Consider the following 14518-nt stretch of genomic DNA (forward strand, 5'->3'; position numbering starts at 1 on the left):
GGGGAGTTCTGCGCAAGGGCGGAAGCTGGGGTCCCCCGCTTCCGGGAAACTGCTGCGCCCCGCCCCCTCGCGGGAGCACTTGATTGGCTACCGGATCGCGATCTCGCGAGAAGTGGCTGAGGGGGGCGGCCGCCGGTGCGTCTGGCCTCCGGTTCCCCGCCCCCGCCCCCGCCTCCGCCGCGGCCCCCGCCTCCGCCTCCCCCTCCCCGGCGCCGCCGCCGCCCTCCCCGCCCGCCTGGTCGCCCGAGCTGCCGTGGGGACCGCGAAGCGCGGGCGGCGGGATCTGCACGGTAAGATGGCCGCGGCGGGCCGAGGGGGCCGGGCCGGGCGTCTCCGCGGGAGCGCGGCGGACGGGGGAGGAGCCCGGGGCGGGAGGAGACCGGGGCGGGGGCCGGCGAGGAGACGCGGGAGGGGCCGGGCTCGGGTCCCCGCGCCGCCGGTGCTTCCGTCCGAGGCCGCCGGCCCGCGTTCGGGCCTTACGGTTTGCGGGTCGCCGCAGGTGTCAGAACCGGGCGAGTTCTCGGGGGAGGCGGCGCCCTCCGGACCTGCAAGTCAGACTGTCCTTCTCGGCCGCGGTGGGGCGGGCGCGGTGGAGCGGGCAGCTTAGCTCGGCGTGTTCCTGGAGCGCGTTCCGGTGAGGGCTCCGGCGTTCACAAGGGCCGCCGGTCAGAAGGCGGTAGTTCCTGGAGATGTCGCACATGTGTCTCTGCGAGGAGAACGATTTTATCGCAGGACCGCTTCAGAGCAGGAACTGGGCTGCCCGGGACGTGCATGGCTGCTTGCACGTCTTCAGAATTGGGATTTTGATTTGAATCAAACGTTGAATATTTAACAGCTGAGTTCTTCTTACAAGAAACAGAAAGGCCAGTCCTCCAAAGTGGTTGCTTTCAAAAGTCGCTCTCCCCGCCAGGGAGTGGTGCCTGGGTGACTGCTGGTTACCCAGTGGAAGCGGACAGAGGGTGCCTTCTTTGTCCTCGGTTATGTTGAATTGTTGTCTAGACATCAGAAGAGGGCCTGAGTGAGTCGTGCAGTTGGCCGTAGCAGGAGATGGGTATTTGTGTGCGGGACAGCGTCTCTTGGTTTTGCCTGCCCGGCCAGTTTTCTTCTGCTGCGCCTCCCCCCTGGGCTGATCTGTACGTTGCCGCGTCCTCCAAGCACCTGAGGACTTTGTTTTGTGCCCCTTTGCCTCCCTACCCACACTATCTCCCTTGGTGATCTTTGCCCAACTCTTGGCTTCTGGTATCATTTTTTGGCAGATGTTTTCCTAATTAATGTTTCCAGCTCTGAGCTCCCGACCTGTAATCCAGGTGCCTGCTTGACTTCTCCACCTGCGTGTCTCATAGCTCAGACTTGCCTTGCTCCTCAAACCTGTTTCTCTCCCGGTCCTTCCCTCTCATTTGTGGCCCCACCCTCCTAGACCTCAAGCTTGAAGCCTCTGGTCGATTGTCCTCGGGTCTTCCCGCTCTTTTATCCCTCCATGTTCAGTCCAGCAGCAAGGCCCATTGGCTCATGTCCACAGAATGTCGATCTGCTGTGTCTCCAGCTCTTCTGCCGCTGCCCTCTCTTGTTTGGCTGGCTCCTTATCTGTCTTCCTGCTCAGCTCTCACTACCCCACATTTGCCATCTTTTATTTATTTGTTTATTGAAGTAGTTTAGCATGTGCTTAGCTACGTATAGTAGTACCCATAATATACATATCAGTTACGAAGGATTAAAATGAAGTGGACAGTGGTGGGCTCACCACTCGTCTCAAGAGCCCAGCAGGTGCTCCCAGGGTGGGCACCTACCTATCTGCCTGTCCTCCCACGGTAACCACCTCCTTAGTTTCGTGTTTCATGCCCTTACTTAATACAAGACAGTTCTGCTACGTGTGTATTTATTGCCAAAGTACACGTTATGTAGTTGTCTTGTTTTTGTTCTTTACTAAACTGTCTGCCACGCTTGGGCCTCTGCTGCAACTTGCTTGATTGATCCAGCTCATTTTTAAGGGTCATCCATGTGCTTGTGTTCCTTTATTTTAAGCGCTGTAGTGAATTCTGTTATGTGAATACACGGTCACAATGCCTTCTCAGCAATGCCAAAATCCAAATAGCTCTGAAAATGAAAGGTATGTGATGACAAAACCTGACCTCGTGAAGGCTGTTTAATAGCCTGTGTTCCACTCAATATGAATACACATACATTTCACTGAAGAAATACTTGTTTATGAGGTGCTGTCCCAGACCCCAGTGAGGATGTCATATACTGTGTGGTAAACTGTGCCATATAGTATTTGTACAATCTGCAAAATTCTGAATTCTGAAACATGTCTGCCCAAGGATTTCGGGCTTGGGATTTTGGTTCTGTGAACCACAGTTCGTTTGTCCATGCTGCTGTTTAAATGAACATCTGGGTGGGTGGCTTCCATAGTTTGCTGTTTTGAGCAGTTTCTTTAAACAGGCTTGTCTGTGTTTGATGCATGGTGAGTTTTCGAGGGTCTCAATCTAGCAGGAGTAGAATTGCTAGGCTGTGAGGAGCACACGTTTTCAGCTTTACGAGGAATGCCAAATGTTTTTGTACCACCAGTCTGTTCTGACAGCAGTGTAAAGAGTTCAAGAGAACCCCACGTCTCTGTTAACACTTGGAAATTTTTGTCAGTGTGGTGGGTATGCGATTGTGGGCTTCTTTTGAGCACATAAGTCGAGCATGTAGTTCTTTAGCTTATACTTTTCACAGGTGCCCTTTGTGCTGAGAGGAGTCTCTGTCTGCACTCCTCCTGCAGCCTGTGAGGCCTTACTCACTCTGACCCCAGCTGACCTCTTGACCTCTTAGTTCTAAGACCCTTGGCTCTTACCTGCATTCATCCTAAGTTCTAAATACCCCAGCCTTCTTTCTGTTCCTGAAACCTGCGTTTGGGTCTCAGGCCCATTGCAATTGCTGTTTTGCAGATTTAAATTATCTTCCCACTCTCTTCCTTTTACTTCTTACTACATCACTGTGTTTATTTCTGAAATGAGCACAGTTGTCATAGAATTCTTTACCAATTTCTTAAAATTTTTTTTTCCTGTAGAAATAAATCAGAATGAGTTATGCAGAAAAACCCGATGAAATCACGAAAGATGAGTGGATGGAGAAACTCAATAACTTACATGTCCAGCGAGCAGACATGAACCGTCTCATCATGAACTACCTGGTCACAGGTAATTCTCCCCTTTTGTACACACAATCAGAACTTTAGTACTGAAGTTCCGTGGTAAAGATATGTTGTGTTTAGGCATTATACAAACACGGTGCTAACTTAATAAACTTGTAAATTATCATGTTGAAGATATTCTCTTCTGAAGATAAGATTCTCCCAGGTCTCTGAGACCTAAGGCAAAAACCTCTTTCTTGGCCTTTGACGTTTTTACAGTTAATCAAGATAATTAAGAATGTTCTGAAGTACATTTAAAGCCCAAGTAATGGGCTTTTGGCCAGTCTGATAGATTATACTGGACTGTTTCTAGAAGGTGTGCCCAACTGAAAAGAGGAAACGGGGAAGGGCAGAAGCCTAGGAAGGAAAGAAACGTGCTCTATAGCTGACCCTCAGTCCTCCTTGACATGGGAGAGGAAGGGGCAGTTCTGTACCTGGAAGGAAAACCCAGATGTTTCCAAAGGGTGGAAGTCTCCTTCCTACCAGTTCCCAGCACTGGGCCCCCCACATTAGTCTCTGTGAAGACCTTTTTTGAAAGGTGATGAAGAAATACCAGCCTGTAGCTCTGTGTGTGTGTGTGTGTGTGTGTGTGTGTGTGTGTGTGTAGAGAGAGAGAGGGACACAGGCTGCTTTGATGTTGAAGAGAACTGTAGACTCACTGAGAAGTGGGAGTGGCCAGGTCACTGCCGGCTGTGACAGCGTAGCCAGTGTGCCTTGCCTCACCTGGACCAGCTCTGCAGCTTCTCTGCATCATACGTGGAATTGCAGCCTTCTTCAAGGAGCCCACACCAACACTTTGGGCTTCCTGGCATTCTTTCTCACCTTTGGCTGGTGGATTAGAGTTTGTTTGAGTGGAGTAGAGCGAAATGAGCATGGTTTTCTCCTTTTCTGTATCTCACAGGCGTGACTAGTTCATCACAAAGCTGTTGATACCAAATCCCTAAGAAGGAGTGGGTCACATCGGAGGGGATTTACTCAAGGTGAACAGGCTTTCTAGAGATAAAAAGGTTTAACAGGAATGATTTTCCAAGCAATGAAGATGGTTTTCATTTTCAGAGGGCTTTAAGGAAGCAGCAGAGAAGTTTCGAATGGAATCCGGGATCGAACCTAGTGTGGATCTAGAAACACTTGATGAGCGAATCAAAATCCGTGAGATGATCCTGAAAGGCCAGATTCAGGAGGCTATTGCGTTGATCAACAGCCTCCATCCAGAGCTCCTGGACACAAACCGGTATCTGTACTTCCACCTGCAAGTGAGTTTCTGTTGAGAGGCGTCTGGTTTGTGGACACTCGTTAAATTAAGGTTATTTGCAATGATTCAGAAGTAATGAGGCTAATCTGCATCAATAGACTATTGTTTTAATTTACATGGGGAAGGGGTTTGACGTAGCTATTGTCATATATTTCAGAAGCTGTTTCTTGCTTTAAAAATGCCAATTTAGGGGCCGGCCCTGTGATGTAATGGTTAAGTTTGGCACACTCTGCTTCGGTGGCCCGGGTTGGCGGGTTCAGATCCTGGGCACAGACCTAGACCACTTGTCAGCCATGCTGTGGTGGCATTCCACATATAAAGTGGAGGAGGATTGGTACAGATGTTAGCTTAGGGCAACTCTTCCTCAGCGAAACAAGAACAACAAATTTAATAACTCAGAGATGCTAGGAAACTGTCCTTTAAGATGTCCTTCTGACTAGAAAGAAATGCCATACGACGGGGTGTGTGGTGTGTAAACCTGTCTGCCTTTGCCGACGACTAGCAACAGCACCTGATCGAGCTCATCCGCCAGCGCGAGACAGAGGCAGCGCTGGAGTTCGCTCAGACCCAGTTGGCAGAGCAAGGCGAAGAGAGCAGAGAGTGCCTGACGGAGATGGAGCGCACACTGGCCCTGCTGGCCTTCGATAACCCTGAAGAGTCACCCTTTGGAGATCTCCTCAATATGATGCAGAGGCAAAAGGTAAAGATTGGTGAAAGGAAAGTCTTCCTTCTCACCTTTAATGGATATGGAGAATGGGATTTTCAGAAAAATACAGTGTGTGTGAATTTATGGTGTAGAATGAGAGACAGATCATTTCTGGGCATGTGTGGTATGATAGCATCAATTCTGCCCTAGTTTTTAATCGTTCATTGTGTTAAACGAGGAACAGCAGAGTGTTGTGACTTTATTGTCACATATTCGAGCCTGTTTGCCAATTTTTCTCATTTGTCTTAACCTCTTTCCTGTTTATTTGGAGACTTTTAGAGATAGGTGTCCTGAGTGTTTTTTATTTAAATTCCCATATTTGCTTCTTAGACTTGCTCCTTGCTCTCCTCACTGCTGCTTCTGTATTCCAGCCCACGTGATGGCTCGTCACTCCCAGACACAGCTCCCTGTCTCCCCGCTCTCCTCTGTGCTTGAAGGAGTGTAGCCCCGAGGCCCACACCAGGTGTCCTCTTGAGGCTCGCTGGGATGGATCTCCTGTCACTCCCACCCTGGTCTTTCCCCTCTCCCTGTCCCCTGGAGCCTGGCTTATGGCATTTAACTGCTATCCAGGCCAGATGTGGTGTTGCCGACCAGACATGAACCCCCTCTGGGCAAGGAGTATATGTTTCAGCTCCTCCAGGGTCCTGCATGGTTCTGGGCTTCTTGTTTGTTTAAATAAATCACAACCTTCTGATGTAAGCTTCTCATGTAAAAATGGTTTTCGAGAGGTGTAAATGATATTATCACAGACTCTTGCTGGTGCTCTGCATGTGTGGTTGTTTTTATTGGATGTATTTATTTTCTAGGTGTGGAGTGAAGTTAACCAAGCTGTCCTAGATTACGAAAATCGTGAGTCAACACCCAAGCTGGCAAAATTACTGAAACTACTCCTTTGGGCTCAGAATGAGCTGGACCAGAAGAAAGTGAAATATCCCAAAATGACAGACCTCAGCAAGGGCGCCATTGAGGAGCCTAAGTAGGGCTTGTGCAGCGGTACCACGCCCCACCCAGCACACTGGTTGGCCCATCTGCGACTGAAACATTTTTACTGCAGTAGAGAACTCTTTCCCCCTTTTACTTTTTTTTGACCCGGCATCTTTTTTGAAGGGAAAAATGGCCCTTTGAAGCCCGGGAAGACTCGCAGTGAAAGACACTGTCTCTGGCAGTCTGATCCGCATCCGCCTGTGGTGCAACCTGGAGGTGGTGGCGGCTGGCGCTGTCGCTCTGGCACTCGGTGTGTCGGCTGCTGAAGGGTTCCTTTGCCTCGAGAGCTGTTGCTGGGGACTGCCGGCTACACTGGGACTCCACCGAGCACACGAGAAGCACTGGTGGCTGCTTTGCTCTCTGCGGGCACGTGGGCAATGGCGCATTTCTCACTTCTCCTGAGTCTCCTCAGGCCTCGTGCGGAAGTTTCTCCTTCCCCCTTGGTTTTTGCTTTTTCATAGAAAAGACTATATAAATTTGTAAATCCTAATTCAAACACTTCTTCCGTGTGATGGTGTTGAGTTTGATTTGTTTTCCCTTTTGGTCTGGGTTGTGTGGCTTTTGGGGAGATGTGTGTGTGAGGGGTGGGTGGTGTGTTTTCTAATTTTTTAAATATATATCTTGGTGCTGTATGTGGTGAGAAACTTTCCTAGAGGATCAATGAACCATCTCTTCTAGGCAGTTTTGTTGAAAATAAAGGTTTCTCTTTGATTTCAAGAATGACCAAAACGGCCTCCAAAAAGTTTTAGTCATCTCAAACAAACCTTTTGTTTTGGCGGCTGACTTCCCCATGGTGATGGTAGTGACATCATCTGGTGCCTGCAGCTGGAGGACCAGTCCCCTGCTCTGTGTGCTGGGAGTGGACTTCTCAGAGGGAGGGAGTGCCAATGCTGACGGCTGTGTGCCTTGGTGTGGTGGAGTCCTTGGCTGGGAGTGCCCAGTGGGGAGCTTGAAAGTGGCAACCAGTGCAGCCAGTGAGATGCGAGTGCCATGTAACTTGGAGTGGAAACACGTGTGTTTGGATTCATTGCAGAGTGTCACTGAGCATTGGTGCTAGGAGTCAGTTTTGTGGAGCATAACAGAACCACTGATCCCTCAGGCCGAGTCTTGTGGAGGTGGCAGTGACGGTGACCAAGAGCACAGAGCTCCTCTTGCCTCTGACAGCTCATGCACTTCGTTGGGTGTGGGCTGCCAGCTGCTGGAATGGCTGGGACTAAGTTCCCCCTCAGTGGATTCCTTGTACTGGCACAGGGTGTTCTGGTACCCAGGGCTTGGTGGAGAGAAGGACCACTAGCAGCTGAATTTGGAGGAGTTTCTTTCCTTGACAAGCAAGGTTAGGCAGCTTGCAGGTACTCGGGTTGGTCAGGTGGCCTGCCTCTGATTGCTGGGGCCATCTTTGTCCAGGCCCTGCGCACCCTGAAGCTCCGTCACGCAGTGTCTGCGATACAGCTCTTCTCTGCCTGCGCTGAGGGGTCTGAGGGTGCTGCTGTTTTGAGGGCAGGAGCTGTGGGCAGCATTTGCCTTTGCCAGGTGGCGGCTGTCCTTCAGTCACGGAAGCATGTTAGAACTCCTGCGGCCCCTGCAGACCACTTTGGGCTCCAGACTGTCCCCTTGTGCTGCCTGGTTCATTTGGGGAGGGTGAGGGCGTGCCCCTCACCCCAGAAGTGATGTGTGTCAACTCTGTCTCCATAGTCGTCTTCAGGTGTAAACTTTCTTTAGGATCATTTCCTCTGAGCTTTGAGGATAAAAATAATTTAGAGGGAAAGAGAGTTTTAATATTCAGGTAATTAGTAGTTAAATATAGCAGAAGCTGGAAGAAAAATCTTAGAAGAGAGGTAGAGATAAAGCTGTACGTTTTTTGAAAAGCACCAGATAATTCAGCATGTTCCTATTTCTCTTTTATGATGAGTGTATATAAGACCGTTTACCTGCCTAATTAATATATAATCAGTTGGACGTATTCTCCAGATTAGCAGGTGTGAGGTGTGTAGTAATGGGAAGTCCTGTTCTCAGGAGTTATCCACAGACTCCTGGACCTGGGTGGGCTTTGTCACGCGCGTGAAATGTCAGGAAGTGGCTGTAAGACTCAGTGTTGGTGTTTCTGTCCCAGTTCAGCCGTTGAGTAGCTTCCTAAGCTAGTGCTGAAGACCAGCGTGAGCTCCTTGGTGGTGGTACTTGAAGGGTTCAGCTGTTATCCTTGTTTTCTTTACTTTGGTTTAAGAGGTTTAGTTACTTTTCCTGGGATCTCTTAGTGGACTAGAAATCTCCTCCGAAAGGAGCGGCTTTACAGACTTTGCCTGTTTGCCACCTTTTTGCAGTTTCTGCTTTTTCAGCAAGCAAACTAAATTAAGCCATTTCAAGATAATGAGCATTAAGTATAATTTGATTTTTCAGCTTCGTCTCATTTGGATTTTACTATCATGTTTATTAAAATGTAATGTTTTACAGAGGTAGTTACTTCTGCTTTTTATGCTTTTTTGTGGAAAGTGCCTTGAAATAAATAAAATCTGAGAATATTCTGGTACTCTATGTTCCTGATATCATGAAGTCATGTGAGGAATAACCCCTGGTTTGGAATCTTTCCAAAGCCTTGGGACTATTGCAAAGCAAATGAGAACTATATTTTTGCCATTTGAATTAAGGTTTCCAGGTTCTAGAAAAGGCAGATGTTTTTTGGACTGGTGTTTGAGATGAGAGTCTCCCCAGCACGTGACTGAAGACCCCGTGAATGAGGCCCCGGGGACACCGAGGCCCTTCGTTCCATCCAGTCAAGACGCGCTCTGAAGATGTGAGGAGAAAACACGTTGAGGATGGTTTTTCTAAGGCGATGTGATGTCTTTATTTTCCTCTTTCTGTACAATATTAGTTTTGGGGAGTGGCAGAACCAGGGGTGTCAGAAAGAATTGTGCACATTTTCTGTTAAAGACAGCGACGTCTTCGGGATAATGGAGCAGGACTCCCCTCCGAGTTGTTGTCGTCAAGTCTTGTGAACAGAAGACTAGATTAAAAGCATCAGGTGAATGCAATGGTCTGCTTTTCTGCTGACCGAAGACATCGAGTGGGACATAGTAGGGCGTCATGTGGCGCGGCCACCTGCTGCATGTCCTCATCAACCTGTGTAAGTCCGGCTTTTCGACGTGTTATACTCTGACACCACGCGTGTCATTTTTTACAACGGGTATGTTTTTGTTTCAGAAACATGTACTGCTTTTTTGGATTTATAGTAAATTGTATTGTCAGCGTCAGTCCTGTGAAATCCTGTATGGGACCATCCCTGCTGTAGTCCTTTTGTACGCCTCTGATTCTGTAACCCCGCTTTATTGTTGTGGGCCGATATGTGCTGCCCCCACCAGCATCTTGAAGAATGCAGAATAGGTTGCCTTTGCTGCTTGTTCTTAATTTCACAGTAAAAGTTCTCACATTTTTGTCTCAGTGGTCATCTAAAAGCTCCTTCTTTTCTTCCGTAAAGATAGCCTAATAAGAACAAGGAATTGAATGTAACGCCTTTTTATTGGAAGTTGGCCTGTGGGACTGAGAATGGGAGAAGGACACTGGTCTCATTACTCTGGGCTTTGCTGTTGCCTTGTCCCCACTCTCACCAGCCCCTTGTCTTGTCTGGTTGGTGTGTGTCTGTTCATGTCTGTGCCTTTGCTTTGAAACCTGCTGTTTGTCCTCTAGAGTTGTGACACTTAGCTTTCATTTTTGTGAAGGAAATAGAACTATTTGGGCTACCCACCACATGATTTTAAGCTGAATTGGAATATCCTAAGTAATTTCCTTTTGCTTATGAAAGTTCCCAAACATTTGAGGTAGAGGGACTGCTCCAGTGAGCCCCAGGTTCCTTCTCACTGTGGCGCTTGTTCCGTGTCCGTCTGGGCGTGGGTCCCACTCTCAGGGCCACGAGCGCCTTCACGTGTGAAAGGCGGTTGTGGGGCACTTGACACAGACGGTACCTTCTAGTGGAGTCCAGGGCAGTGGTACTGTGGAGTGTAGAAGTCAGAGAACAGGAAAAGGAGCCTCTCCCATCACTGTCCCCACATGGCAATGACACCTTATGCCATTCTTCATGCCCACGCTCCCCACCTTGCAGGAGGGATGTGGTGGCTCTTGATGATGCACCCTCACAGAGGGCTGGGGACACGGTGCTGGGAGCACTTGGGTTGCACTCATGAGAGTCTGAGGTGTTCAGCAGGCACCCCAGTGTCAGGACGTGGCACCTACCTGTCTTGGATGTCCTCCCATAACTCTGAGATGCCATTGAAGTCCTTTTCCCTTCCTCGTGGTGAATTTGCTTACGTGTGGACACAGGGTTTGGGCGGGCCTTTGGTGTAACTAGCCTGGCAGACTCTTCTGCGATGGGTGACCCTGGAGGTGTGGTGTCTTGAGCTATTTATCATTGCAGGAGGCTGGCCACAGCTCCCTGGAAGCCAGGCCAAGCCCCAGCCCCAGTGAGGCGAGGGCCTTGGTGGGGCAGGGAGGGGTAGTCTGGGTTCGTGGTTCACAACATCCCTGTGTCAGCAGGGTAGGTGAGTTCCTCACTGCAGAGGGTGTGGAGTTAAGGATGTGGGACTTGGAGTTGTTTGCAGTGTGTGGAGGTCTCCCAGCTGGAAGGCCAGGTTCACAGGTCCGGTCTGACCACAGTGCAGAAGACGGTCTGTCAGACTCATTTGTACCCAGCTCTATCCAAAACAGTCAGTGAAGGAATAGCTGGAGGGGCGTGGAATTTGTCCACGTGGGCCCTTCCGAGTGGCTGCATTTTTACCCTCCTGTCTGGCTCTGGGTACTGTGTGGTCAGGCTGTGACACTGTGTGGTGATAGTCTGACTCGCACTGAGAGCTTGGGGGAGGAAGACATGGGGGATGCTGCTGTTGGCTGTACTGCGCATGTCTGCCCGGATTCCTAGGTGCTCTGTGTGTTTTGGGGTGGGATGTTTGAGCTTAGTAACCGGAGGGAAGTGATGGAGCTGCTGCCAGTTGACACGTTCTCTGCCTGCCTGTGACTTCTCGTCTGTAGACACATCTGCAGGCTCTGCTCACACAAGTGAGGTTTTCTCTCCTACAGATCATGGTGTCTGACGATCATGATCTTCCCAACTAGCTTTAGAAAGCAAACTGAGCTGTCACCAAGGATTGCCACGCCAGGCCTGGAGGGGCCAAGGAGGGAGGTGGGGGGCAGTCAGCTGGAAGCATGGAGGGCTGTTGACCACACTGGCCCAGGTGAGGGGATAGGGTGTTGGTCCCTGCTTGGCCACAGACTCGTGGACGGGAGAGCCCTTAATCCCTGGGCGTTCTAGTTGTGTTCTTAGTGTATAACAGGAGTGTTGAGAGCAGTGTTGGTAAGATTCAAATACTGAGCTCACCAGCACTTTGAAAAGAGTGAACTCTGGGCCCGGCCCGTGGCTGAGTGGTTAAGTTCGTGCGCTCTGCCCAGGGTTCACTAGTTCAGATCCTGGGCGTGGACCTAGCACCGTTCATCAAGCCATGCTGTGGGGGCGTCCCACGTAGAAGAACTAGAATGACCTACAACTAGGATATACAACTATGTGCTGGGGCTTCGGGGAGAAGAAAAAAAGAATAAAGAGGAAGATTGGCAACAGATGTTAGCTCAGGGCCAATCTTCCTCACCAAAAACGTATATAAAAAAAAACTTGAAAAGAGTGAACTCTTCCAGAACCTTCAGGAATTCCACTTGTAGAGCCTATATTGACCAAATCCATTTGATACCATCATAAAGTCCATCTTTTCTGGTTCCAATGAAGTTGTACACAGTTCTTCGTCCTTGTTTTCCTCTGCCTCTTAAAATATGAATTCTGCTCCAAAGGGGGCTGCCTCCTTCCGTCAGCCAGTCCCTGCAGACTGTGTCCAGAGCTGGGAGTTCGTTTCTGAGTCTCCTGTCTGTAATGGCAGAGGGGCCATTTGTCAGTCTCTTTCATGGACTCATCTCTTCAGGAGAAGGAATTGTGCCTGTTTGGCTGCAAATGGGGCAGAGGTGACAGGGGGCAGAGGTGACAGGAGAGGGGGCAGAGGTGGCGGGGTGGCATCTGCATTTTATGAAAAGCTGTGTGAGGTGTGATGGCTGGTCTGTACTTTGCCTGCCTCGTGCTGTGCAGGAGGGACGGCTCTGGGGGCCAAGGAGGGAGAGGTTACAACATAAGCAGTGAGGCGTGAATTAGCTTTAAAAGAACCTTTACGGCCTGTCTCGGTGCAGCAGCACTGGAAGTAAACAGACGTTAGGTGGGCAGGCCCCAAACAAGAAGGGGGAACCAACGCCCTAAGCCAGTGGGTGTGGCTGTGACAGCTCTGTCACCAACAGCAGCCCTCCATCTCTTGAAAACCAGCTGTCAAACTGTCTGCGGCAATTCTCTCTGTACACATCCCACCCAGTCATTTTCCACCTTGAAACTCAAGGAGGGTTGGTTGGTTGGGTGTGGGGTAGCTCACGGAATCAACTAGAAGCCTGGACAGCATGTGTCCACCCTGGCCACTGCCAGCACCAGGTTCATAGCCTCCCCTTAGAATGTGACAGTTGGTCTAGCAGCTTTGGCTGCCACCCAAACCTTCCACCTCAGTGAGGACTGGGAGTCCTGCCGAGCTCAGGGGTCTCGGGAAGGTGTCCGCTGCTTGCCCTGGAGCCGTTTCCCGGCCCCTCTTGCACAGCCTGTGCACTGGGCACCTCTTGGCCTCACTGCTCCCACCCTGGCCAGAGCCCCCTCGCCTCGGGCCTGGAGTATTGCAGTGGTCTTGTCCTCCCTGCCTCCACCCTGGCCCCCTACGCTGTCCAGACAGCAGCCAGGGTGGTCCTGTGACACTGGTAGCTTCCAACCTCAGAGCCCTGGCTGGCCTCTACTTGGCCTCCAAGGCCTGTGGTGCCTGCACTGCCCCCACCACTGTGACCTCGTTTCCCTTCTCCCCCTCCAGCCCCTCTGGGCCCCTGTGGTCCTGTGCACCTGAGCCTGGGCCCCTCCCGCCCCACCTGCGTGGCTTGCTCCTTCACTTCACTCAGGCCTCACTCACGTGTCTTTTCAGGGACACTCCAGCCCGGTCTATGTGCAGAAACAACCATTCCCGACCCTTTTATTCTCCTTTTTGTGCTTTGTCTGCACGCCCCAGAACGTCAGTCAGCTCCAGGAGGAAAGGGACTTTGGGTAGTCAAGAGACAAATGTCCCCTACGCTGTGATTCTAGGTCTTTGTCTAAAATTATCATCATCAGCCTCATGCAGTGGGGGGAAGCGAACAACCAGGATGACAGTGGAGTACTGTTGGTAGCAAAGAGTTCAGCAAGAACGCTCAGACTTTCCTTGGCTGTGGGCTGGGGCTATTTGAGGGCATACAGCTCTCTCCACACCATCTTTCTGATCCGTTGAGCGTCAGATGTTGACGAAAGGATAGCGATCTGTTCAGCAAGCGTGTACGGAGCTGGGCAAGTGAACCCCTGGGAACACAGTGCAAAGGCCTAAGGTAGACACAGCTGTTGAGGCCCAGAGAGGAGGCTGGAGCCGGGAAGGCCGGCCCCCGTGGTGCAGGGACATTTTAGGTTTTCTTCTAAGTGCAGTGAGAAGCCTTTGGAGGGCTTCGGCATGGTGTGACATGGCCCAGTTCGCTAGGCTGCTGTGTGGCAGGTGGATGGAGGTGGGTCGGGGTGGAGGTGGGGGGAAGATACGCAAGGAGGCAGCAGCTGGTAGAAGCAGAATGTGGCCAGAAATCCAGTCATCATTGTGTCCCCACGTTCACAGCCTTTGTGTGTTGCCTGCGTCCTTCACGTGGGCATAAGATCCACGTGCTGCAGGCTTCTCAAGTCACACGTGGAGCCCCTGAGAGTGAGGGCCCCATGGGACACAGCTCGGGGCCCAGCCTGGATCCATGCTCAGACACCTGTGTGAAGAACTCAGCCCTTCGGCAAGCATCTGCTGCGGGCAGACTGACTGCACTGCGCCGCTGGTGCTGGCAGGCTCGTTCAGGGTCAGAGGGCTGGAGCCCACCTCCAAAGAGCTGTCTTAAAAATTGGTTGACCCTGGAGTCTTACTGTCATTGCACTTAGTTAAGATTATCCCTAACTTTCACTTGATGCGAACACAGCCCTGTGAGGTGGGGACCACCATCATCCCCCAGATTTATAGGCGGGCCCGCAGGCTCCCGGGCTCAGCAACGTGTCCAAGGCCAGTGCCATCACTCGGCACTCGCGGGGGCCAGGATCATACCGGCTCAGCTCCGCCAAAGCCCCACCCGTCCGCCCACCGCAGGGGCAGCGCGGCGCCACACGGGGCGGGCTGTCTGCCTGCTCCAGGAACAGCAGGGAGGCCTGAGCGGGGGTCTGACCATCGCGCCGCAGACCCGCGAGGCCCGGCCTCCCCGTCGGACGTCCGCGGGGCGGGGACCTGATTGGCGCGCCCCGCCCCGCCCGCCC

The 14518-nt window shown here is 51.3% G+C and overlaps 1 protein-coding gene across 2 annotated transcripts; it reads left to right on the forward strand.

Annotated features, from left to right (window-relative positions):
- The first annotated feature begins 150 nt into the window (after positions 1–150).
- On the forward strand, positions 151–9546 carry GID8 (GID complex subunit 8 homolog). Of its 2 annotated transcripts, none has more exons than XM_046678275.1 (5): positions 151–290; positions 3050–3179; positions 4229–4425; positions 4927–5124; positions 5937–9546. In XM_046678275.1, the coding sequence occupies exons 2-5, from the start codon at positions 3062–3064 to the stop codon at positions 6108–6110; spliced, it is 687 nt and encodes a 228-aa protein (XP_046534231.1). In that variant the 5' UTR covers positions 151–290; positions 3050–3061; the 3' UTR covers positions 6111–9546. The 2 variants fall into 2 exon arrangements, with proteins under 2 accessions (XP_046534231.1, XP_046534232.1); XM_046678276.1 differs by lacking the exon at positions 151–290 and adding an exon at positions 397–634.
- The last annotated feature ends 4972 nt before the right edge of the window (positions 9547–14518 follow it).

The sequence above is a fragment of the Equus quagga genome, chromosome 12 (assembly GCF_021613505.1).
Source record: "Equus quagga isolate Etosha38 chromosome 12, UCLA_HA_Equagga_1.0, whole genome shotgun sequence".
NCBI classification, from domain to species: domain Eukaryota; kingdom Metazoa; phylum Chordata; class Mammalia; order Perissodactyla; family Equidae; genus Equus; species Equus quagga.